Source organism: Hippocampus bargibanti, linkage group LG11 (assembly GCF_051943395.1).
Source record: "Hippocampus bargibanti isolate YZ-2025 linkage group LG11, ASM5194339v1, whole genome shotgun sequence".
NCBI classification, from domain to species: Eukaryota; Metazoa; Chordata; class Actinopteri; order Syngnathiformes; family Syngnathidae; genus Hippocampus; species Hippocampus bargibanti.
Genome location: NC_142744.1, coordinates 8,812,501 through 8,837,437, shown reverse-complemented (window position 1 = coordinate 8,837,437; position 24,937 = coordinate 8,812,501). Strand labels below are relative to the sequence as shown.

The following is a 24,937-nucleotide window of genomic DNA, read 5'->3' as shown; positions in this document are numbered from 1 at the left end:
TACAATTTTTATGGTATAAAATCAGCCATAAAATAAGGCAGGCGCACTTTCAATGAATGAAAAATATTTCCAAATATACTATATAAATATATAAAAGTAAAAAAAAATATAAGGCACACCACATTATAAGGCGTTATAGGCTGGGGTTACGCATTACTTCTACAGTGGGGGGGAAAATGTAGTCAGTGGCTGACCTGTTCTGGCTCAATATCAATATTACATCACATATAAGGCACACCTGTGTATAAGGCGCAGGGTCATCTTTTGAACAAAATGAAGGCTTTTGGGTGCACCTTATACTCCGAAAATACAGTAATAGTTTCCCACACCTTTAAGACATATTGCACATCCTCCCTTCATGTCGCTCCTCCAGTAACAGTTCATGGAGTGTCTGTAAGGCTCCATTCATGTTTTAATATTGGGGAATTAGTCACACAAATTTTAGGGGTATTATGTACAGTTTTTTTCTGTTAAAGGAGGGTGTTTGTTGAATTTGCTAGTGGACAACTGATTTGAGGGTCAAGGATGTTCAAGCATTTGCAGGTGCGCGTACATAGCACCGAATCAGGATAGACTTATATTTTGCGCTCGAAGCACCGCTACAAATTTGCTGCGCGGACCCGACACCTTATTTTTTTTCTTTTCAGTGAGCTGTCCCGTTTGGTTTGTGCCAAAAAACATGATTAGCTGTGAATCAACTTCAAGCGCTAATCGTCCTTGCCGAGTGGTAAAATCAACTCGTGGGGTCATCGGTAAATTCATGTAACCACGAGTCACTTTCGCAACTTACTTCCACTGATCATACACATATACCTACAAAAAAACACAACAAAGCAATATTATTAGCCCTTGATAAAAAGAAAGCACAACAGAATACACCATTAACTCCTTCGCTGCCATTCCTGAATTCATTCGGGTTTTGGTTTTTCTTCCGGGGGTGCTGATAAGGCACTGGTCAGACCTCTGGCAATGTTTTTCCCTTCCACGAGGGTACAGCATCTGCCGTTTGTCTTTTGTTACAGCTTCAGTTGTTGTTAAAACACTAAATAAATCATGTACAGTATATATTGTATTATGTACAGCCACCCCCATTTCAAGCTCAGATAACTCGAGACTCATAACTTAGGAATTAACTATTTTTTTCTGTTGAAAGAAGAGAGTCTAAGGTTTCTTACGCTGAATTGAATGTTTATGTAGTCCTAAAACTCAATATTCTGTGGGTCCTGCAATTTGAGTGAAAATGACAAAACCCCTGGCACTGGAGATGACACTTTTTTGCACATCGTCTGGCAGTGAGTGAGTTAAAGCAAAAAGTAAACAAAAAAAATGATATAGGACATGTTACTTAAACAGGAACTGTAACAAAGGGAACGTAGTGAGCTGGAATGACCCAAAGTTAACGTTTTTTAAAACTCACATCTGAAGAGTATGTGATGAAATTCAAAGAATCTTCATTCCCTGAAAATAAGAATAAAATATCAGTCACATGGACGAGTGAGCATTCATTTTAGACACGAGTGAATCGCCTTCCAGCACCTTGTTACTTGGCAGTTGCGTGTCTGAACGTAAACCCCCGTGTACGCGATGTCGCATCTAATGGCGTTGTTGGAGAAGTCTGATTCCAGTACATGGAAGTCGGGATTAACGGTGACCTGAGAACGTTGTTGAAAACTACTTTAGAAGATTATCTAATTGAAGTGAGGTCATATTATACTTTTTAATGAGATTTTATTATTGTTATTATTTTTTTTTTACCTTCAAGATGTAATTTCCTGGTGTGACGTCAGTGATGTCGATCCACTGGCAGTCGATGTTGGCGGCGTAAAGGTCGTGACAACCCGGGCTCAGTCCCTAAAAACAAAATATTGAACCAAAACGCTAAAGCGGCAGATGACAAACCATACCTTACCGTTTTAGCCACACACAAGCCACAAGGATGCAGGCAGGAGGAAGGAGCAGGGTGTATTTGACACATTGTATTAAATAAAGTCAGCAGGAACAACATCTCAAACAACAAAGTCATCAAAACAAAAAGGTCCAAAGTAGCAAACAAAACCATGAGTAAGACATGACAAGATGACAGTGCCACCCGTTGGTCGCAAACTGAAACGCGACATGACAAAGATCCCCCGTGAGTCTTCAAAATCCCATGAGAATTTCAAGTTGTTTCAAAAGTCACATAAAATAAGTCACACAAAATAAATCAGTGGGCTAACTGCTTGACTTAAATTTGCTGTGGTCTTATGAGACTCTGAATCGCCCCCAAAAAACTTGTTTGACTTATCAAGACAAAAGAAAGTCTTGTGAAGGTCGCCTTACCTGTGTGTGAGCCGTGCAGGCGTAGCGCCGTCGGATCCCCGTGTCGCAGCCCGTGTCCTCCAAGCAAAAACTGGCCTTGTGTCCTTCGGCCACTTTGTGGCCGGTGGTAGCATCCAGGAGGTCATAGTTGCTGAAAGCTTCCATGCTGTGGTAGTGTCTGTTGGAAAAATCGAAAATATTGCTGTTTTAATTTTGTGAAAAATTACACTCACTTGCAATATACGTACAGGATATAAAATATAAAATACAATAATTATACAAAATAAAAATTTTTACTTTTTTATTTAAATACAGTAAAGTCTTGTTATATTGATATCGGATATATCGATAGTCCCGGTTATATCGATACTATTTCTATGCACGCACGGAGAATATTACATGCGCGCAGGGTCGGATATATCGATAGTCCCGGTTATATCGATATTTTTTCGGACTCCCTTGAATATCGATATAACGAGACTTTACTGTATATATAAAAATATTACATGGCAAAAATGACAAAGGATGTTGAAAAAATGTACATTTATATCCGAATTACGACCAGGTTCCGGTCCGACAAAACGGTCGTAAGTCAAACGGTCGTAAATCGAAAAGCATTCAAAATGGCTGACGCGAGGTTTATACGACAGGATAGTATACGATGTAAATCTGTTGTTTTTAAGCAACGTTTTCTATTGAATACTATTATATACCAAAATGTTGACAGTTCATTTATAAAGCTTATAACTTTTAGTGTCATTTTAATCATTTTATATTTCGTATTATCGATCTTTATTACTGTGTCGGCGCACACGCTTTCTGCTGACCCAAATACGCACAGCTTTCCACGCATGCGAGCTGTCCAAAAATCGCTCTCCCTTCTAACGGAGAAGCCAGAAGAGGTCTTTATTTTTTATCATTCCCCTGGTCCTCTTTTTGGGACCACCGCTTTGTGTTGTCTCTTAATAAATCATCCTGCCCGGACCTCTGTCTCTGTTGCTTATTTGGGGATCCAGACATTCAATTTCGCTCCGATGAGTCAGCTGCTCTCTGCCTTGTTCGGAACGTGACAGATCTAAACAAGAAGGACCATCTCGAATCTTTTATTCGACCAAATGCATCTCAGACATGCTGTGGTGTTGAACAGCATTGCTGGCTGTAGCGGTGGCAGCCGTAGAAAAAAATTAATAAAGTAGTGGTCGTAACTACGGGTGGTTGTAACTCACGCCGGTCGTAAATTGGATGTTACCTGTAAATTAATAGCTGGCTATCTATTTGATGTCTAGCTAACTGGCTTGCTATCTAGCTAGCTAGCTATTAGGTGGCTATCTATCTAGCGAGCTATCTATGAGCTAACTAGCTAGTTTTCTATCTATTTGAGTTATTCCGGATTGAGTGAACGCTTGCGCATGTGGCTGCCAGTGCATACCAACAGAAAAAGTGACTGTAAAGTGACCTTGAGAGTTTTGAAAGGCGCTTATAAATGAAATGTATTCTTATTCGAAAAAAAAAAAAAAAAGAGGGACTTACTGGTGACAGCTGTGCCAGTCCCATTGATGCCTGGGCTTCACCGGAAGAAAATCGGCCGTGCCCTGGTTTTTCACCTTTTGGGGAAAACGTAGGAGCACCCGAAAGTCGATATCCAGCACCGACGGGCCGTAGGCTGACCTGAGCGGAACATTTACACTTCACTCACTGATTTAGTGTGTCTGATTGTCTAGTGTGTGTGTGTGTGTGTGTGTGTCGACCTGGCCAAGCAGTCCTCCTCCGCCGCACAGCGTAATGCAAACATCTGCATACGCTGGACGTAAGCGCCTGCTTGGATGGCATACGGGTCTGGCACTAGATCAGGAAGCCCTGGCAGAACAGATTACAATAGTACATATGTCAAAGGACTTCAATGGGTGGGGCGGGAGTGGGGTGAAAGGTCAATCACCAGACGGGACCAAACAGAGCATGCATTTTGAAAAAGAGTTGAAAGAACCTTCAAACCCAAGCCCCTGGCTTGACTCCATAAGGGGGACCCGGTGACCCGCACAACGGGAAGGTAATATACACTCCGAAATGTGTACATCATTGGAATCTTTTTTGGTTTAGCCATGGGCGGCCCCTGCTGAGGTATAACGGCCCTGAAAATTTTGCTTCAAGAGGCATTTTTATACTACAGCAAATGGCAATTTATTTTGGAAGACGATTATAGCAAAGGGAGAAAAAAATAATAAAGTTGGCAAGATTATCACTTTTATCTCAAAAAGTCCAAATTCTGAGATGAAAATCGGAATTCTGACTTTAAAGTGATAATTCTCTCACTTTAAAGTCAGAACTCTCACTTTGAAGTCAGAATTGTCACCTTAACTCATTCACTGCCATTCCCGAACTTATTCGGGAATTGAAAATATGACGCAGAGCATCATTCCCGAATTTGTTCGGGTTGTGGTTTTTCTTGCTAGAGTGCAAATAAAGTGCTGGCCAGACCTCTGGCAATGTTTTTTCCCTTACACAAGGCGGATATTTTCCCCTTTTGTCCATGTTAGCATTTTGTTAGAGCTTCAGCTGTTGTTAAAGCGCTACATCAACCAATATGTATGTATTGCATTGTATTTTGGACAGCCACCCTCATTTCAAGTTTACATAATTCCAGATCCATATAATTTATGAATTACCTCTTTTTTCTGATGAAAGAAGAGAGTCTCTGGGTTTTTATGCTTTGTTTAATGTTCACATAATCCTAAAACTCAATATTCTGTGCTGGTCCTGGAAGTTGAGTGACAATGACAAAAGCCCTGGCACTGGAGTGGACACATTTTTTGCACATGTCTGGCAGTGAATGAGTTACAGTCAGAATTCTGACATAAGGGTGAAAATCTTGCTCAATATTTTTTCTTTGTTGGAACTAATCCATTTCCGCACGGGATATCTGAATATTAGTAACTCGTCTTAATATTTACACTCCAACAGTGCTAAATGACAAATTGCCACTCAAAAGTCAATTACCGTTTTGGAAGTATCTCGTCCCGTATCCCGCGTCTGGGGGTCGTCGCCGATGCCCCCCCGCTCGTCCTCTAAGGGGGTACAAGTTGTACAACACCGAATTGCCGTGGGGCTGAAGCGAGTCGTCGTTAAACATGTCTTCCGCCTCGTCGGAAGTATTCTCTTCCAGCGGGTGGTACGGCGCTGGGGGTCCCGGCTCTCCCAAAGAGTACCTGAGGTCAGACCATGCGTCTGGGATTGCAGCGAATGGTATTCCTTCAATTCCATCCAGGGCGATACCGTCGTCCCACCCGAGGGTATCCCGAGGGAAACCCACTCTGGCGTCGACAGCGGCCCCTCGGCGTCGTCCAGTGCCCGCCCGACGCGCTCCAGGTGGGGTCCTCACCCCGCCGTTGGATCCCGTCGCTCGGTTCCGCCGACTGACGTAAACGTGAGCTGGGGACTCGAACTCGGACCCTGTGCTCATGAGGCTATGGATCTGACCGTTGTTTTCCCACTGGATGTGGTGGCGCCAGGGGCCAGTTTGCGCCGGCTCGGGGTCCTGCTGTTGCCCGCCAATGACTTGGAATAATCCATTCGAAAGATAAAAGAAGACAAGAGAAGCGATTGCCATGGCAACCAAAATACACACCTGAGGGGGAAAAAGAAAAGAAAACTATTGGACGAGAACAATTAAGAAATTCCACGCGTGTAAAACGCCTTGCGTCCCCTCTCGCAGGCAGGTTCACTTCTTCCAGGACCCAAATGGGCTGTACCCACGTTACTCCACTCCTCCTCTTTTTCTTTAAGTCATTTACACAATTCAGCCGACTAAACCTTCTATATTAACCAAAACTCGCGAGACTTTGCTGAGTAAACTTTTACGTATGTGTGTTAAATTAAATGGCTGGGGGTGATTGTAGTACGTAGTGTGTGTGTGGGGGGCAGATTTCCCAAATCAGTTCCATGACGATTTCTGAAATACAAAAACACATTTAAAAATTTAGAATAACAGCTCTATTTAAACATCTTTAAATTAATCATTCGAAAAAAACGTCCATGACTTAATATTAACAATAAAAAATGTGGTTTAAAAAATATAGAAGCACATTTTTAAATGTATGCGTAAATTTTTGGACTTCCTGAAAATAAAAATGAATATTTTACAACAATTATTTATTTATTTATTTTATGGACGAAAAAAAAAAACTATTAAAATAGAATATCATGGTGTTTGGAAGTTACAATTTAAAGGAGAACCGACACAATTTTTTTGTTTCCTAACTGACATGAGAAAAACTTTTTATAGCATCTAAAATACCCAAAACACGCAGGCTGATATTTTAGTCAAATGCAAAACACCAATAAAAATGACTTGAAGTGTCCCAAAACTACTTCAAAATGACCCAGCAAATTGCGAGTTTCAGAAGGGCCCGACCCTTGTTCGTGACGTCACGCCAGGACGCCTTTGCCTTGCTCGAGAATCAAAACAATGGCTTCAGATCAGGAGAAGATTTTCTTGTAACTCATCCAGTTATGAATATGATTCAAATAGTTCTGAAGAGGAAAGCATAAATGTTTGCAATCGATTAAAGAAGTCCTCCCGTATCAATTCGAGCCGTCAGGACTCCAATGTAGCGTCCCAGAAAATGCACAAGATGGCGCCCAAGCTCCGTTGGAAATGAGCTGATTTGTCTGCTGCGAATTTGTGTCAACCAGTATCAAATAGCAGTCTTGTTGCAACACACAACGATTCACCATCGCATTATTTATGTGTTTTCATTCTAATTTCGCCATCAACACGGATCAACACAAAGTTTTCAGACCAAACCAAGTACCCAAAATGCATTGTGTGTCGCTTTCTCGGTCAGGAGCGTTCCAGACGTGACGCCACGTCAGGCATCGTCATCAACTTGAAAACAAGACTTCCTGAATATTCAGCGCGTACGTAAAAAAACGTAAAATATAGCAATATGCCGTGGAATCTTTGTAAAATACGCTCAGTAGAAGTTATTTGAAGTGATTTTACAAATTGACAGAAGTTTTTCGATGGCGTCGGTTGTCCTTTAAGACCTAACACTGTGTTACAAAATGTCGACCACATGAGAGCAGTGTTGCCAAAATGTTCACCTCATGGTTGTTCGCTTCCCAGGGACAGCTTTTGGAATGTGGTTTCTCACATAAATAAACACTGATTCCGTTTGAAACTTAAATATGTTGTATTTGTAGTGTATTCAGTCATGTTTCTTGAAGAGCATTTGCAAACCGTTGTATTCTGTTTTTAATTATTTTTTTAACGCAATGTCCCGCTGCTTCACTGAGGTTTAACCACAGTCAAATTTAACATGTGACAGTAGTGTCCTTGAGAGTTTTGAAAGGTGCTTATAAATGAAATGTATTATTATTATTATTATTATTATTATTATTATTATTATTATTATTATTATTATTATTATTATTATTATTATTATATTAATGTGACTTAAAGACACACATGCAGAATTTATACATGTTACAACATTCACAAATTAGGATCTATGTTGCAATGCATTTTGACATCAAACAATGGTGTGAACAAAAATGGTGCGGTAAAATATATAGACAGACAATACAAGAAAACTTCTTGGAACGACTAATATTAGTGCTGTGGTGAGAGGTTTCGTAGAGAGTTGAGACCAATCATATGTCTGTCTATTTGTCTTCTATTGCACCCTGGACGGGCACAACAGAAAATGCAGTACAATAGCCATTCTGTTTCTATAGTGTAATAAAAAATGGTGTTTTTATTATATACTGTAATTACTGCATGGGGGTGGGGGGATAAAGTGTTGGTTAGACGTCTGGAAATCTTTTTCCCTCCCACGAGGGGGCAGCATTTGCCTTTTCTACAGCCACCCCCATTTCAAGCTCAGATAACTACAGACCCATATAATTAAGGAATAAACTATTTTTTTCCTGATGAAATTAGAGAGTAAGGTTTCTTACGCTGCATAGAATGTTTATGTAGTCTTAAAACTCCCAAAACTCTGGAGCGGAGACATTTTTGCACATTGTCTGGCAATGAATGAGTTCAAATACATGTGACTTTTGCAGTTTTAATGTGGAACAAATCAGTTGTCCTCCATGATTTCCTATGGATTAAATATTCTTTTGGGGGTCGAAATATTAGCCCAGACCACCATAGCAAGTCAGGACGTGAAACATAACACACAAAGTTGACATTGTCACACTATGTCCCACGCGAGGCGTCTTCTTGCTACATGCCATTAACAACACGCAACTCTCAGCCCATCCAAATAGGGCCATTTCGGGTGTGATTCTATTCTCAGCCTTCCCATTGCCCCTCCCCCCACCCAGTGGCATTCCTCGCTTGGCTTTATAAGACCGTCGCAGCCTGGGCACTGGTTTGGCACAAGACCTCCCAGAGCAGGACATGTAAAAGGCACAAATAATAGCCAGTAAGTATTATATGACACTGAATTAAGACTTAATTGTGTGTGAAAAATAAAGCAATCAAGTCGAAATCTTACCACCACAGCCCAAAAAAAAGGTGGAAAACTAATGTTTACTTTTTGCTTTGGAAATAAAACACTTGAATACTTGATGTGACTTGAATGTGTTATAATCTGTAGGTGTCCTCCATGGCCTTGCTTCATGATGTATGGAATACACAACTTAATGATAAGAGCCACACACTGCAGGTGAGATGCTAAAAAACTTTCTTTTCATGCACGGATAGACAGACAGACAGACACAGTAGACAGTTAGCTCGACAGCTAGACAGACAGATACAGTAGACAGACAGCTAGACAGACAGATACAGTAGACAGACAGGTAGACAGACAGACAGACAGACAGACAGACAGACAGACAGACAGAGACAGAGAGACACAGAGAGACAGATAGATAGATAGATAGATAGATAGATAGATAGATAGATAGATAGATAGATAGATAGATAGATAGATAAAAAACTGTATAACATTGTATCTTGTGCTCATGATTTTGTTTAATGTATATATTTATATATATTTATTGGGGAAAAAAAGATTATGTCATTATTACTTTGGTTGGGAAAAATATTACTGGAAGCGCTGGGGCTTTAAAATAACTATTATTTATATACACATAATACAATAAGTATTATAGTATAGTATACATTTTCATACGACTTTATTTCAAAATAAAACCAAAAAAATCTTCCCTCAAAAATAACTTTCTCGCAAAAACCATCTTTAAAATTGAAAATTTACCTTGTTTTTTTTCAGAAAATGTATGTTTCATCGAAAAAAAGACAGAATACAATAATAATAATAATAATAATAATAATAATAATAATAATAATAATAATATATTAAATACAATACATATTGATTTATATAGCACTTTTACAACAACATACTTGCAGTCCACCCTTTTTTTAATGACACATAATGTCCACCATATAAGGTAGACTGTATTTTTGGTGGGTGCTACAGGCCAACTGACATGAGGGCACGTCGAGCGGTCACCTTATCGCTCCCCTTGCCTCCCCTTCCACCCGGCAACCAACCTGTGGTTCAGTGGCATGTTTTTAAAATAACTTCCTCCCCCCTGACACCTCAGGCACTTGGTCTGAATTTAAAATGTCAGGCCAGCTGCCATCTACTCAAGAGATGACATGCCAACTCCCACACACAGCCCTGAACATATCACAAGACCCACTTGAAAAAGTTTTATAACATACTATATATGCTTTGGAATAGATGTCCCGTACATTTTGTTCAACTGCAGATTGCACGAGTGTTCAACCCCACCTGATTTCTGTCTTATCATATTTTAAAGGACAACCGACGTCTCCAACAACCGACAAGTTGTGGCCATAATTTGTAAAATGGCTTCAAATGACTTCTACTGAGCGTATTTAATAAGATTCCACGGCATACAGCAATATTTTACGTTTTAAGACTCGCGCTGAACATTCAGGAAGTCTTGTTTTTGAGTTGGTGACGAGTCCGTACGTGACATCACTAAAGGAACGCCCCAGACCGGAAAAAAGACACATTGTAGCAGTCCTTCCATCACATCAATGTATTTTGCTGTACTTGTTTGGTCTGAAAACCTTGTGTTGCACCCAAAAGCCGCCAGAAGAGGGCGTCCAAGCTCCATGGAAGGAATTTATCAACCTGTGGAAATTCATTCCTCACAGGAGCTGGTCGCCATTTTTCTGCCTCTTTTCTGGGACGCTACATTGCAGTCCAGATGCCTCAAAATGACACGGAATAAATTCTTTAATCGATTGCAAACGTGTATGCTTTCTTCTTCAGAATTATTTGAATCATATTCATAACTGGATGAGTAACAAGAAAGCATCTCCGAAACTGAAGCCATTGTTTTGATTCTTGAGCAAGGCAAGACGTCTTGGCGTGACCATCACGAACTGGGGGCGGGACTTTCTGAAAATGCCCAATTTGCAGCTCAATTTTTTTTTGCAGATTTTGGACACTTTAAGTCATTTTTATTGGTGTTTTGCATTTGACTAAAAATATCATACTGAGTGTTTTGGGTATTTTAGATGCTATAAAACGTTTTTCTGATGCCAGTTAAGAAACAAAAAAGTGACGTCGGTTATCCTTTAATGTTGACGACGATATAGGCCATTTTAATGCAGCGATACGTTGATATCTGAATTTTTCCAAGATTACGGCTTTCGCAACTCCCATTAACATTTTATTTTATGTAACTACATAACAAAATGAAGTTGCGTAACTCACCTTTTTTTTCAACATAGGGATGCATATTTTTCGTAGGAATACTGCAACTATAAAACATTATTATTAGCACATATTCAAGATAATAACATTTAAATGCACATCGAAAATATGTTTATATTTGAATTAGCCTTTTTATATGCAAATTAGAATTTAAATAATTCATTTACATTTGTGGTGAAATTCTATGTGTGTGTGTGCGTGCCATTTTTATTTCTTTGCAAATAATAATAATAATAATAATAATAATACATTACATTTTAAGCACCTTTCAAAGCAATCAAGGACACTTTACAGTCACAGACAAGTTAAGACAAATACAGTCTAATCCAATTTTATATGCCTCATCTATAAATACATGTATATAATATAGGTATATTTAATGTATATATTATAATTTTATAGTAATAACATGATGATAATATACAGTATTTTCCGGTGTGTGAGGCGCACTGGAGTATAAGGCATACCCCCAATGAATAGTGGATTTTCATTTTTCTTTCCATATATAAGGACAAAATAATCTATAAATATATCAACGGTTTCCTAATACTCTAAGGTACAGGACATTATAAAGCGCTATAATAGAGGCTGGGGTTACTCAATACCTCTTCTACAGGGGGAAAGGGAGTGTGGTTGCAGACACACACACACACACACACACACACACACACACACACACACACACACACACACACACACACACATACGCATATACGTACATATATATACACACATATATATATATATATATATATATATATATATATATATATATATATATATATATATATACAGTAAAGTCTCGTTATATCGATATCGGATATATCGATAGTCCCGGTTATATCGATACTATTTCTGTGCACGCACGGAGAAAATTACATGCAAACAGGGTCGGATATATCGATAGTCCCGGTTATATCGATATTTTTTCGGACTCCCTTGAATATCGATATAACGAGACTTTACTGTATATATATATATATATATATATATATATATATATATATATATATATATATATATATATATATATATACTGTGAGACTAATAAAGGCATATCCAATAAAATATATATATATATATATATATATATATATATATATATATATATATATATATATATATATATATATATATATATATATATATATATATATATATATATATATACACACACACAGTGATACCTTGGCTTACGAACTTAATTGGTTCCCAGACAGAGTGTGTAAGGCGAAGGTGTGTATCCCAAAAAATTATTTCCCATAGGAAACCATTAAAATGAGAATAATCAGTTCCCAGGTTCCCATAAGACATAATTGTCTACTTTCTAATTTTCTAAGCCTTAAAACTATCAACAAAATATACCTTATTTTATGTATAATAAATGTGCTATGGTATTATAATTAAAGAAATAAACGGTTCTGTATAAAAAAAGTGGTTTTATTTACCTTTGTGATATTCGTTGATGGCTTGATGGAATGGAGTGGCTGGTTTGAGGAATGATCCCTTGTAGGTGCTTTCTCTGCGATAATTTTACCTTTTTCCTCATCAATTGTGTTCTGTTTAGCTGGGTTGATAGCTTTTTTGCATCAAGTGGCTTGTGCGGGTTATTTGTGGAGCCTGATTGATGGGAATTTAACCTTACAGTCTAAACTCTGCTTTTGAACTATCCAAGTTAAAACAAGTCCAAATGTCACTGTTTTCTATCCATTTTCTCACCATTTGACTTTTTTTTCACTTTTGCTTTTTTGTTTCAAGCTCTGTCGTTTCCCTTTCGCGTGTGTGTGTTTTTTCTCTCTCTCTGTCTTCTGTCTCTTTAATGTTTAACCCACCCCCCTCCCACTGCTGCGTTCTTGACTAATCACGTGGCTTTGACCGAAGACGCCATTTTGTTTTTGGGAGAAGGCCTCACTCTCTCTCTGTCTGTAACGCCCACCCCCTCACTGCTGAGTTCTTGACTAATCATGTGGCTTTAACCGAAGATTGGGGGCGGGGTATAGAGGACAAAACAGTGGGCCACCATTTTCTTGTTCAGAGAACGGGCTCGTTCGCGAACGACACATCACTCATTGTGGCAGCTCTGTGCATATCCCAAAAAATAGTTTGTATGCCAAGGTAAAAGTTTCATAAATGTAATGTTCATAAACCAAAAAGTTCGTAAACCAAGAGATTCGTAAACCGAGGTATCACTGTATATCATATGATAAATCATGTACAAATATTTTTTTCCAGGTTGCCAGGAAAAATGTTTGAAAAAAAATATTATATAAATAAAATATTTATAGATTATAACTCCTGTTAATAGAGGTGTCATAAGACAGAAACACTTTTTACATTCATTGATGTGGAAATTGCCTTTTGCAATTTTAGAGAATTAAAACGAGTTTTATTGCATTGGGGGCATTCAATGCAGTAAAAGTGTAGCAGTCGTGTTTATAAAAAAAACCTGGGTTGAATATACTGTATTTTCCGGTGTATAATGTGCACCGGAGTATAAGGTGCAACAATGAATTATGTATTTTCAAAGTCTTTCCTTATGAAAGGTATACCGGACTATAAGGCGCACCTTCAATGAATGGAAAGAAATTTTCAAATATAATATATACTGTAAATATATAAAAGTTTTCCAAATATAAGGCAAATCACATTATAAGGCGCTACTGTAGAGGTTGGGGTTACGTACAACTTCTTCTACAGGGGGAAATTGAGTCGGTGGCTGTTGGCAGTAGTTGCCAGACCTCAATATTACTTCACATATAAGGTGAACCGGCGTATTAGGCGCAGGGTAATCAATGACAATGAAGGCTTTTGGGTGCACCTTATACAATGGAAAAACACGGTATTTGTGTGTTTTCCTGCAGTAGTTCATCGCATACCATCACCATTTCCGATATGAACGTTTATCTGATATATCATCTCTAAAATGAGCGCTACTGAGTGAAAATGACAACAGGAAACCGACTGCAGTACTGTGTTAACTTTATGTGTTTTCAAGTGTGACAAACATGTACATGTATCATCATTCAACCCGCGCCGAAGCAGGGCGGCTTATCTTCTTTTTTTTCCCCAGTCAGAGTGATATAAAAGACAGATGTGTGCTTGCTCCGCACAACTATTTACATTCTTTAAGGCGGTACGTGTCATCAAAATGGTCGTTGTTATTTACATGATCTATACACAAGTTCTTCTCGGCCACCGTCCTGCTGTGGAGAGAAAAAAAAAATCACGTTAGTGGTTAATAAATCCAAATGATATGATTATAATGACAACAAAAATAGCAGAAATCACCAAAATCTACAATATCATAATGATGAATTGTACCTATGAGTTGTTTAGGAGGGTGTTCTGGATGCTTTCAAACACGACAGAGTAGATGTCATCTTTTGACATCATTCCATCGAGGTACTCTAAATAAATAATAATAGTAGCTTTTAGAATCTCGGAAATGCTGTAACCAAGTCACGCTTGTATTTGGGGCAAAAGAGGAGCTGCCCCACCAGTAGCAGAAAGTGGCAGTTGCGCACCATATAATCACATTTTCTGAAATTGTTCTTTCTCTGCTGTTTTGGGAATCTGAGCTCCAAGCTAATGTCACTGTTTGTTTTTCTGAATAGGCTCGGGAGAATACATGACAGAGCCCTACAAAGTCTGCCAGGTAATAAAGGACTACTAAATTTGGTTAGTGCGTCACCCCGCAGATTAAGATTATTAATACATTATTGGATTGGATTTCCCTTTATTAGTTTCATGGGGTCTTACATCAGTTTTTTTGTCATTGAATGCCTTGATCAAGATAACTGTGCAATTTATTATTCGAATATTATTGGAATATTGAATATTGGAATATTAAATTACCATATTTTTTGGAATATAAAGCGCACCTTCAACGAATGACATACGTATTTAAAACCTTTTTCCATACATCAGGTGCACCGCATTATAAGGGGCACTTTCAATGAATGACATATTTTAAAATGTGTTCCATACATAAGGCACACCGCATAATAAGGGGCACCTTCAACGAATGACATATTTAAAAACCTTTTCCATACATAAAGCGCACCGGATTATTAGCCGCATGGTTAGCTTTTGAAAAAATATTTTCTTTTAGGTGTGCCTTACAGTGCAAAAAATACGCTATATTTGTATTCCTGTTCATTTATTTGTATTTTGTCTTTTTTGTGTTATTGTTGTTTTTTTTGTAGAGCACATTGTTATTGTTGTTATAAAAGCACTATCAAAATAAAACTGTTTTCTATTGTGTTGTATTTTCTGTCCGGTAAGTAAAAAATCCTTATCGAAAAGATAATTTTACAATTTAGCCTTGCTTTCCCAGTAAATTAGCATTTCTAATGCTTTGGCTATTTATTTTTTGTTTCTAAACTCTCCAATATTTGTGTTTTTTCTCCCATTATTTTAGCTCATTTAGCAGAAGCGCTAACATAGCAGCCTATCCCATAAGTAGCTAACCAGGCTAGCTTGCTAAATTGAGTATATTGTCCCAGTAGTTTACTTTTTCATTATACCTTTTATCCCTGTCCTCTTGTTCTACACAAAATAATTTGGTTAGGAGGCTAACTTTAGGCTTTTTCTGCTATTTTTTGTCTAATAATTATCATCGTTTATTCATGAAGTTAATTTAGCAGGCAAGCTTGTTTCCGAGCGAGGTATATTAGCACGTGGCTAATTTAGCAGCCTGGTGTTTGCTGAGGGAGTGGTAGTCCAGTTTTGGAGAGCAAGTTTAACAAAACTATGATGTTTATTTATTTGTGTGTGTGTGTGTGTGTGTGTGTGTGTGTGTGTGTGTGTGTGTGTGTGTGTGTGTGTGTGTGTGTGTGTGTGTGTGTGTGTGTGTGTGTGTGTGTGTCTAGTACAGCAAGCAGGGTTGCTCGTCCTAATGTACCTATTCCGTCACATTGGCCCTCCATTTGTTTACGATGCTTCAGATACATGGGCCAGACATGGCCGTCGAACAGACCGGGAGGGTCAGGAACCGTGTAGGTTCTTGTACTACGGAGACACAATCAGAAAAGTGTTAAAAGACCTTCGTAAAGGTAACTGTCATGACGATGTCAAAGGAGTCCGCTACCTTCTCCTCATTTTGCACTCCTCGTAAGGAAGTGAAATGTAGAAGCACCGGTCGTACACGTCGATGAGAGGCCTGCGGAGAGACAAAATCCTGTTATGATGGTGATAGAGAATAGACAGAAAAAAGTTATCAAATTTAAAAGTTTCATGCTTAGAAGGCCCACAATGGAAGCGCAGAAAATCTGGGGTCAATCTGAGGTGAACAGAAACAGCCTGCTAAACTGTCATCTTCATGTAGGACAGGGGTGTCAAACTCATTTCACATAGTGGCCCACTATGGCATCGGTAGATGTCAAGTGGGCCGGACCATTAAAATGATACCATACATGCTATAAATTACCAAATATCTTTCAATAGCGAAACTTGTTGAAAACACACCAAGCACAAAGGTTTCCCACGCATGGTCCATTTTTCATTGAAAATTCTCCACTCCTTATCTACTTTTCTCCGTTTGGATAATGACGTTTTGGCTAATGAGGGTGTTGAAACCGCGGTTAAAAAAAAAGACCGCGGTTGAAAAAAAAAACACTGCTGTTTTCTTCTACGTTGATCGAAACAGCACCACGCTGCCTCCTAATGGACAAATCCTTGAATTGCACCTCATTAAAAATATCAATTCCATGTCGTTTTTGCATTTTTTCCACTTTAAAATTATCCTGCGGGCCTGATCAAACCTCCTTGGGGGCCGGTTCCGGACCGTGGGCCGTATGTTTGGCACCCCAGATGTAGGAGATCTGGCCTTGGACAAATTTACGACATGGTAAACTCCTTCACAGGAAGATATCATTAGCCAGGTTACAAATCTATCAGTTCATGGAAAGGACACCCAATTAAAATGTCTATGTTCTGTTGTTTTATAGTTGTAGGTGCTTGGGACGTCCAGGGTCGTGGTATTCAAATTCAGAAAACTATGTGTATGAACACTTCCTGTGTTCAAGCCTTTGTTCACAGCGTCCAACCAAACATCTCTGAAATGATGGTCTGGAGGTTCCTGGTGACGTTTTATCAAGAGGGTGACCTACTTGTAGTTGTAGATGAGGAAGCCCTCCACAATGAGAATATGGATTCCTTTCTGATCCGAGCAGCATTCCTCGGCTTCGGGTGACAGGCTGACACCATGAGAGCGGGCAAACTTGACCGGGTTCTCCTGCCAGCCTTTCACTGTGCTGACCATGGCCTCCATGTCCAAAGCCGAGATGACTGATTGTGGGGTAGGAACAAAAAAGGGGGAAAAAATAATGTCAGCATATTGGGTCATATCAATGTGCTGTTAACACACATTAGTCACTGTTAGTGAATGTCTGCGGCATTCACGTGGAATATTGTGTGAATTTGTCGTGTTTAGGTTTAGAATTGGATGGTTACCAAATTTAAAAAAGGGGGAAATGAGTGATACCTCGGTTTACCAACCTCTTGGCTTACGAACTTTTTGGTTTACGAATGTTACATTTATGAAAAATGTATCTTGACATACGAACTTTACCTTGGCATACGAACTTTTTTCCTACACAGAGCTGCCTCAATGAATTATGTCATTCGCGAACGAGCCCGTTCTTCTAACAACAAAATTGCAGCCAACTGTTTTTGTCCTCCATTCCCTGCCCCCAGTCTTTGGTTAAAGCCATGTGATTGGTCAAGAACGCAGCAGTGAGGGGGGGGGGGGAGTGGTTTAAACATTAAAGAGACAGGCAGATGACACTGAGAGAGTTTCAACTTTGATCAAAGGCATGTTCAAAGGCAGAGTGTAGACTGCAAGGTTAAAATATCCCATCAATCAGGCTACACAAACAACCCGCACAAGCCATCTGTACACTTGATGCAAAAAGCTATCAACCCAGATAAACAGAACACAATTGATGAGGAACTAGATAAAGTTATAACAGAGAAAGCACCTACAAGGATCATTCCTCAAGATGGTGAAAGAAGGTTACGTTCCTCATCAAGTGTTTAATGCTGATGAAACCAGCCACACCATTCCATCAAGCCATCAACAACCATCACAAAGGTAAATAAAACGACTTTATTCTACAGTACAGTTCATTTCTTTAATTATAATACCATAGCACATTTATTATACATAAAATAAGGTATATTTTTATAGTTTTAAGGCTTAGAAAATTAGAAAGTAGAAAATTATGTTTTATGGGGACCTGGGAACGGATTATTCTCATTTTAATGGTTTCCTATGGGAAATTATTTTTTGGGATACACACTTTTCGCCTTACACACTCTGTCTGAGAACCAATTAAGTTTGTAAGCCAAGGTATCACTGTATGGAGGGAAAAAAAGTACATTACGGCATTTGGTTTTCCTACGCGAAAATCCATTCTTACCATCCCACTGTCTAAAGCCGTCCTCCCCGACTTCTATTTGATCGGGTTTCTGAAATAACAGTCACCAGTGAAACATTGCTGCAGCCTAGTTAACCCGCCACAGCTGATTACACCTGGACAGGGCAAACCAAGGACCCGTCTCCACCCAAAGCCATGCAAAATTTTGGGATGTTTCCGAAAAATCGCAAGAGGAACTCCAACCCTGCTCATGAAGTGTCTCATAGCAGAAGGAGGGTGACACGAAAATGTTTTTGAAGGTTAATTCGGTAGATATTAGGATGAGATATTTCAACATTATTTTGCTGCCATTCACTTATAAGATTGTACAGCCTGCGTATTTTGGGATTTAATGTGGAGGATCGTACGAACCGGACTTCTCAGTGGATGGCCACTAAAAAATTATTAATTGAAAGATTCCTGCAACCAAAAGAAAATGAAGCAAAAAAAATGGAAGTGACAATCTGTCACAGCACGGATAGTTGGGGGTTTAACTCATTCACTGTCCACTCCAGTGCCAGGGTTTTTGTCATTGTCACTTGAATTGAAGGACCCACAGAATATTGACTTTTAGGACTACACAAACATTAAATTCAGCATAAAAAACCTTAGACTGTCTTCTTTTATCATAAAATAAGAGTTAATTCCTAAGTTATATGGATCTGGAGTTATCTGAGCTTGAAATGGGGGTGGCTGTCTAAAATACAATGTAATACATACATATAGGGTTATATCGAGCTTTAATAAAAGCTAAAGCTATAGAACAAAGCACAAACATGAAAAAAAGGAAAATGCTGCCTCCTTGTGGAAAAAAAACATTGCCAGAGGCCATGGCCAGGGCTTTGTCGGCACCCAAGCATGAAAAAAAAAATCGGGAATGGCACTCTACGTCATACAAATTCGGGAATGGCGCTCTGTTATATGACTGTAAAGTGTCCTTGAAAGTTTTTAAAGGTGCTTAGAAATGAAATGTATTATTATTATTATTATTATTATTTACAATTCCCGAATAAATTTGGGAACGGCAGTGAATGAGTTAAAAACAAAGTGTGAGCAGATTCAACTTTAGTTACTTAGTATCTCAAAATGTCAAGCAAAATGTGGGTGTCAGATGTCTCGCGAACAGAAACGCGGCTCAAAAATATTTCTTTCCGACTTATAAGAGGGGACCCTCCCGTCCTTGATGATTGGCTGTCCAGGAGACAATCAGCCACTTGTGTTAACTAGGCTACTGCCATGACAGGACAGAATTTTTACAGGTTTGTGTCCTCAAATGCAATCAGTGTAAGCGTACCTTCATCGCCATCGACTCTTACCTTGAAAAAGTCATCCTGGTGCACCACGCAGCAGTTGGGCAACGTCCTGAGCAGTCTGTTCGTCAAGGTGGTCTTGCCACCGTTGGTCACTCTGCGAAACACACCAAAAAAATGACACGTGAAGTCCAGAAATGTGAATTACAAAAACAAAAACAAAAAAACACTCACCCTCCAATGCCAATAACACATTTCATGTTGGTCGCCTTTGTTTGGAATTGAGTAATGAAAAGATGAGGAACTCCCGCTTCCACTCCAAAGCTCTCTCAAAGCCTTCTCCGCCCTCTTGGACCTCAACCGTTCCCCCTTCTTTTTACTACTTCATTGATAGGCCATCTCAATGCGGGCTATTTAAAGGACGGGAGCCGCCCGGAGAACCAATGGGATTGCTTTTCCTGGAGGAGGAAGGCTCTCATTTGCATACAGGCCCAAAAATGTTTTCACCTGCTACGGGAGGGGCTGGTGAGGAAAGAGGGCAGGGAGGGCGTGTTCAGGGGCAGGAATCTGACACCTCAAAAGCTTCTTAAACAAAAGTTTTGATGCCACACTGCCAGCATGGAAAACATTTTGAGGAAGTAGTCCGGAAAGTGAAACTCTTCAAGTTAATCAAAAGGACTTTGGAAGTTTTCAAGGGAGAAAAAAAACACAAGGCGGTTACTATATTTAGCTCACTCGTCGTGACGCATAATTCTGATGCAACCGGACGACTTTTGTGGCAGCGAGCCATGTGACTGGCAGCCAGAGGGAATCAAGTCATGCCTTGTTCTAAGGGGTCGTAAAAAACAAACAGGAGAAAAAAAACATCCCGTAGCTTGTGGAAGGTTACAAATTGCATGCATTTTACGTTTGTTGTGTTTATGGCCAGAAATGACATGGATATCTTATTCCATTCATGTGTATCCGTAAAGTTAGTGAACTTTGCTTCGGATGTTGCGGAGCACATGATTGCACATATATACACAGACACACTGTATTGATAAATATTGTCAAATATATATATATATATATATATATATATATATATATATATATATATATATATATATATATATATATATATATATAATATATATACATATATAAGTTTTTTCTTAATTTAAATTACTAAATATTCTACATTTGGTATGATTACCGTATTTTCCGGGGTATAAGGTGCACCCAAAAGCCTTCATTTTCTTCAAAAGATGACGCTGCGACTTATAGGCCGGTGCGGCGTATATTTGAGGTAATATTGAGCCACAACACGTCTCACAAATACTGTCAGCAGCCACCGACTCCATTTCCTGCCCGGAGAAGAAGTAGTGCGTAACCCTAGCCTCTACTGTCGCGTCTTATAATAGGTGTGCCTTATATTTGGAATTTATACATTATATTTGGAAAACCTTATTACATTCATTTGAGCTGTGCCTTATGGTCCAGTGTGCCTTATATATGTAAACGAGTTTGAAAATACACAATTTATTGGGCGTGCGCCTTACACTCCGGTGCGTCTTATACACTGGAAAAAAAACTATCTTGAGTTCAGCTCATGGAAAAAAAGGGAGCTAAATCAAAATTGTTTTATAACTGATGATTTACAACTTTAACCAGGAAGTGTCCAAAACGGTGCTGGAACTACATTGGATTGGATTGGCCTTTATTGGTCTCGCATTGAGGAAGTAAATATTCACCACCTGCAGCAAGACAAGATCATTTATTCTTCCAATAGTTCCCCTTTTTTAAATATCCCAAACAGCATGTAACACTTTTATCATCTCCATTAACCATTTCTATCCGGCAAAAACAATGCAGTCATGACAAAAAAAAAACAGATTATCTACAAGGCTGCCATCCCTCCATCATCCACAGTGGTTCCCCCCCCAAAAAAATCAACACCATTGCACATAAATAAACCAAATTGCATTCATCATAAAATATGTAAGACAGTTTTTTGTTGTTGTTTTTTTTTTTGCTTAAAAAAAATAGATGTATACGTATCGACATTCCCTTCATGCAAACGAAGAGAGTAAAACTTTTCGGTACGAGCTTGTGTGAAGCCTATCCATCATGTTCTTGATGGGATGGGAAGGACAAATTCTTTGCATTCAGTCAGAACGTCTCATCTTGTCCATCCAAAGAGCTGAAAGGCAAAAAAACACAAAAGTGTTTTTCCATCTTTAGGTCGCAGGATTACAACTATGCTGAAAACATCACATAATTCGTATTGAAGAATGAATGTTGATGGCAAAGTTTGGATGGATAGATGGATGAGTAGGTAGGTAGCTAGCTATGTAGGTAGCTAGCTAAGTAGCTAGATAGATAGCTAGGTAGGCAGCTAGCTCGGTAGGTATCCGAGTGGCGAGCCAGCCACCTACCTGGATGGAGAGAGAGAGAAAAAGAGAGAGACAAAGAGAAAGAAAGAGAGAAAGTGAGAGAGAGAGAGAAAGTGAGAGAGAAAGAGAGCGAGAGAGAGAGAGAGAGAGAGAGAGAGTGAAAGAGAAAGTGAGAGAAAAAGAGAAAGAGAGAAAAAAAAAGCGAGAGAGAGAGAGAGAGAGAGAAGAGACAAAAAGATAGAGAGAGAGAAAAAGAGAGAAAGAAAGGAAGAGAGAAAGATATAGAGAGAAAAAAAGATATAGAAATAAATATATATATATATATATATATATATATATATATATATATATATATATATATATATATATATATATATATATATATATATATATATAGAGAGAGAGAGAGAGAGAGAGAGAGAGAGAGAGAGTGTGTGTGTGTGTCAGGTATACCCCCTGGTGGTAAGAGTCGGCAAATGCACCAACATCATCATCCCTCTTGGAGTGATAATTTGCTCGGGAGTGATTTAAGAATGATCAAATGGCCGACAATTTTTTTCTCATTAAATAGAAGAGAACAATTTAAAACTGGATTTACTTGAGAGGAATTATGTGGAATTGTCGCAGCTTGGAATAGAAGCGGATTCACGTGGGACAGGAGACATGAGACTCTTTTCGTCAATGGATGCTACAGCTTGCTTTCAACATTTTAGCTTGTAGCAGACATGCACATTTTACCATGATGTCCCTGATCCACTGTTGAAAAGGACGCTTTGAACCTCTCCCCTTCCATCTAGAACTGCTTCATACAACAAAGATGATGCAGAAAGTGCTTCAGATTGAATGACTGTGTGTCTTTTGTGTTGTGTCACACTATTTGTTATTTCGGTTTTTTTTTTTGTTGTTGTTTAGACTTTAAGAAGGTGCTGCCCCTGACAATTCTCCAAAGAAATAAGATGATATGATACGTTGCCTAGGACTTCATAAGTGAAAGTGTGTCAATGCTTCTTCCTCCCCTTGAATCCCATCGAGGATTCCCAAACCAGCTGAAGGCTTATGCGATTTGGCATAAGGAGCACGATGGACTGACGGGACGAGCAGAAGGTCTCCGATTTCACGAGACCTGATGCGACGCAGATCAATTTGCTTTGCTTGGGCTGGTTTTTAAAAATAGAACCTATTCAGCACGTCCAGGACAATTTAAAGAGATTAGCAGCTGCACTTTATGTAACACTAGCGTCCTCAGGAAATATGAGGTGCGAGGATTGGATGACGTACGCACACACACACATACAGTATAAACACACACACACGCATGCACGCGCGCAGACACACACACACGCACGCACACACACACGCACACACACACAATGATTGTGACTGAGCACACCTTAAGCCAAAGAAAAAGCAACAAAACCGAGCTACTGATTCATGGAGAAGCACAACCACTTAGAACAAGAGTGGGCTAATATCAATTTTTGTCATTTTGCAGGAAAATTGTTTTGATTAATTTCAGGAATGAATGTGAGGGATTTTATATCTTGTGATTGATAAGGAAATGCTTTATAAGGCGCTACATAAGAGGCTGGGGTTACGCACGACTTCTACGGGCAGGAAATGGAGTCGTGGCTGCTGACAATAGTTGCGAGATCTGTTTTTTGCTCAATATGACTTCACATATAAGGCGCACCTGCGTATCAGGCGCAGGGTCATCTTTTGAAGAAAATTAAAGCCTTTGAGTGTGCCTTATACACCGGAAAATACGGTAATCATACTAAATCTATACTATTTAGTCATCTAAGTTTAAAAAATGTTTGATTAGTGGTTTAAATACAAACAGGTCAATATTTCATTAGATTTGATTGAAGACATTAGACCCAAGCAATTTTTGATAATCATTTTGGGCTGTTTTTGCAGGTGGAAATGGAAAAGGGACTTCATGCAGTCTTGCACCTGAAAAGTGCTTTTTGCAATTATGGGAAGAATCTTATTCATTTTTTTGGGGCTTTTTTTTGTCCTTTTGTTTTTTTTGACTTATTAAAAATGAGCAAAATGGGGTTGCCCCATTCTAGGACTCCAATCTACATGGGATGGAATTATTTTGTGAAGTCACACTTGTTATGTAAAAACAATAAATAGACATAAAACGTCACAACAACATCATCTGTCAAGTTCAGGTACTTTTGAGTTTTTTTTTTTTTAGCTGAGTATATTATCTTCACTCACCATCCAAGTCAGATGGCGGAGACATTCCAAGTCGGAGCTCAGCGTCAGCGTGACTTGTCAAAAGTACAGCACTTGGTGTCGTAATTCACTGTACATACCCCGGCACAGCTGCTCTATTTCAACCACTACTTTAACATTGGATCTCAGGGCAAATGAGCACAGAGCTCAACTTTCCTTACATTCCGAATGCCCCCCCCCCCCCAACCCTCTTTATGGCAGTGATTCGCAAAATGTGATAAACGGCTCTAGTATCACGAGTGGTATGAAATTTGATGACGGAATTAAAATACAAATAAAATGGATGACATTTGGATTGTCAAGTACAATCAGTCATACTAGAACAGATCTCGTATCCTACAGCCTTTTTAAAACTTACAATTTAATTCAGGTCATAATAACTTTTAGAATACATATTAAAATTTAACTCTTAAAATTAACTCTTTTTCTGATGAAAGAAGAGAGTCAAAGGTTTCTTACGTTGCATTGAATGTCGTCCTAAAACGCAATATTTTGTGGGTCCTGCAATTTCAGTGAATATGACAAAAACCCTGGCACTGGAGTGGACACATTTTTGCACATTGTCTGGAAGTGAATGAGTTAAAAAAGTTATGCAGAATACTTGTTTTTTTTTCTTCTTTTTATGTATT

At 38.9% G+C, this 24,937-nt stretch overlaps 3 protein-coding genes and 1 long non-coding RNA gene across 7 annotated transcripts in view; 1 reads left to right on the top strand and 3 right to left on the bottom strand.

The window, feature by feature from the left end:
- On the bottom strand, positions 1-6,060 carry LOC148891412 (protein-lysine 6-oxidase-like). 2 transcript variants are annotated; one of them, XM_089008108.1, is made up of 8 exons: positions 5,293-6,060; positions 4,047-4,155; positions 3,829-3,966; positions 2,320-2,476; positions 1,756-1,851; positions 1,537-1,652; positions 1,418-1,458; positions 1-813 (listed from the first exon to the last, which is right to left on the bottom strand). In XM_089008108.1, the coding sequence occupies exons 1-7, from the start codon at positions 5,900-5,902 to the stop codon at positions 1,452-1,454; spliced, it is 1,233 nt and encodes a 410-aa protein (XP_088864234.1). In that variant the 5' UTR covers positions 5,903-6,060; the 3' UTR covers positions 1-813; positions 1,418-1,451. The 2 variants fall into 2 exon arrangements, with proteins under 2 accessions (XP_088864234.1, XP_088864233.1); XM_089008107.1 differs by having other exon boundaries at positions 1-1,458.
- A 2,619-nt stretch (positions 6,061-8,679) lies between these two features.
- The window catches only part of LOC148891410 (uncharacterized), a 21,273-nt gene continuing 5,015 nt past the window's right edge, over positions 8,680-24,937 (top strand). Inside the window, exons 1-3 of the long non-coding RNA XR_016116401.1 lie at positions 8,680-8,726; positions 8,901-8,969; positions 14,636-14,676. This is a non-coding gene — a long non-coding RNA (uncharacterized LOC148891410). The remainder of the gene's footprint in view (positions 8,727-8,900; positions 8,970-14,635; positions 14,677-24,937) is intronic.
- On the bottom strand, positions 13,984-20,619 carry LOC148891411 (nicotinamide riboside kinase 2-like). The gene is made up of 8 exons (XM_089007782.1): positions 19,924-20,619; positions 19,756-19,846; positions 18,443-18,491; positions 17,132-17,309; positions 16,111-16,182; positions 15,925-16,031; positions 14,343-14,428; positions 13,984-14,224 (listed from the first exon to the last, which is right to left on the bottom strand). Exons 1-7 carry the CDS (start codon positions 19,947-19,949, stop codon positions 14,343-14,345), a joined length of 609 nt encoding a protein of 202 aa, XP_088863908.1. The 5' UTR covers positions 19,950-20,619; the 3' UTR covers positions 13,984-14,224.
- LOC148891409 (caytaxin-like) overlaps positions 21,689-24,937 on the bottom strand; it is a 12,167-nt gene continuing 8,918 nt past the window's right edge. For all 3 annotated transcript variants that reach the window (XM_089007778.1, XM_089007780.1, XM_089007779.1), the window contains one exon: positions 21,689-21,871. Coding sequence is in view for 2 of the 3 variants with exons in the window: in XM_089007780.1 (XP_088863906.1) it covers positions 21,837-21,871 (35 nt within the window). In the remaining variant the exon portion in view is untranslated. The remainder of the gene's footprint in view (positions 21,872-24,937) is intronic.

What these genes read in the sequence shown, in the direction of transcription:
- LOC148891412 (XM_089008107.1), bottom strand. Translation starts at nt 5,902, where the DNA reads ATGGCAATCGCTTCTCTTGTCTTCTTTTATCTTTCGAATGGATTATTC. An exon ending in GAGGAGGACTGCTTGGCCAG is followed by an intron (nt 3,967 to 4,046) that starts GTCGACACACAC and finishes TGTTCCGCTCAG; the next exon opens with GTCAGCCTACGGCCCGTCGG. An exon ending in GACTGGCACAGCTGTCACCA is followed by an intron (nt 2,477 to 3,828) that starts GTAAGTCCCTCT and finishes TTTTTCCAACAG; the next exon opens with ACACTACCACAGCATGGAAG.
- LOC148891411 (XM_089007782.1), bottom strand. Translation starts at nt 19,949, where the DNA reads ATGAAATGTGTTATTGGCATTGGAGG. An exon ending in TGTGTTATTGGCATTGGAGG is followed by an intron (nt 19,847 to 19,923) that starts GTGAGTGTTTTT and finishes TGTGTTTCGCAG; the next exon opens with AGTGACCAACGGTGGCAAGA. An exon ending in ACCAGGATGACTTTTTCAAG is followed by an intron (nt 18,492 to 19,755) that starts GTAAGAGTCGAT and finishes CTGTTATTTCAG; the next exon opens with AAACCCGATCAAATAGAAGT.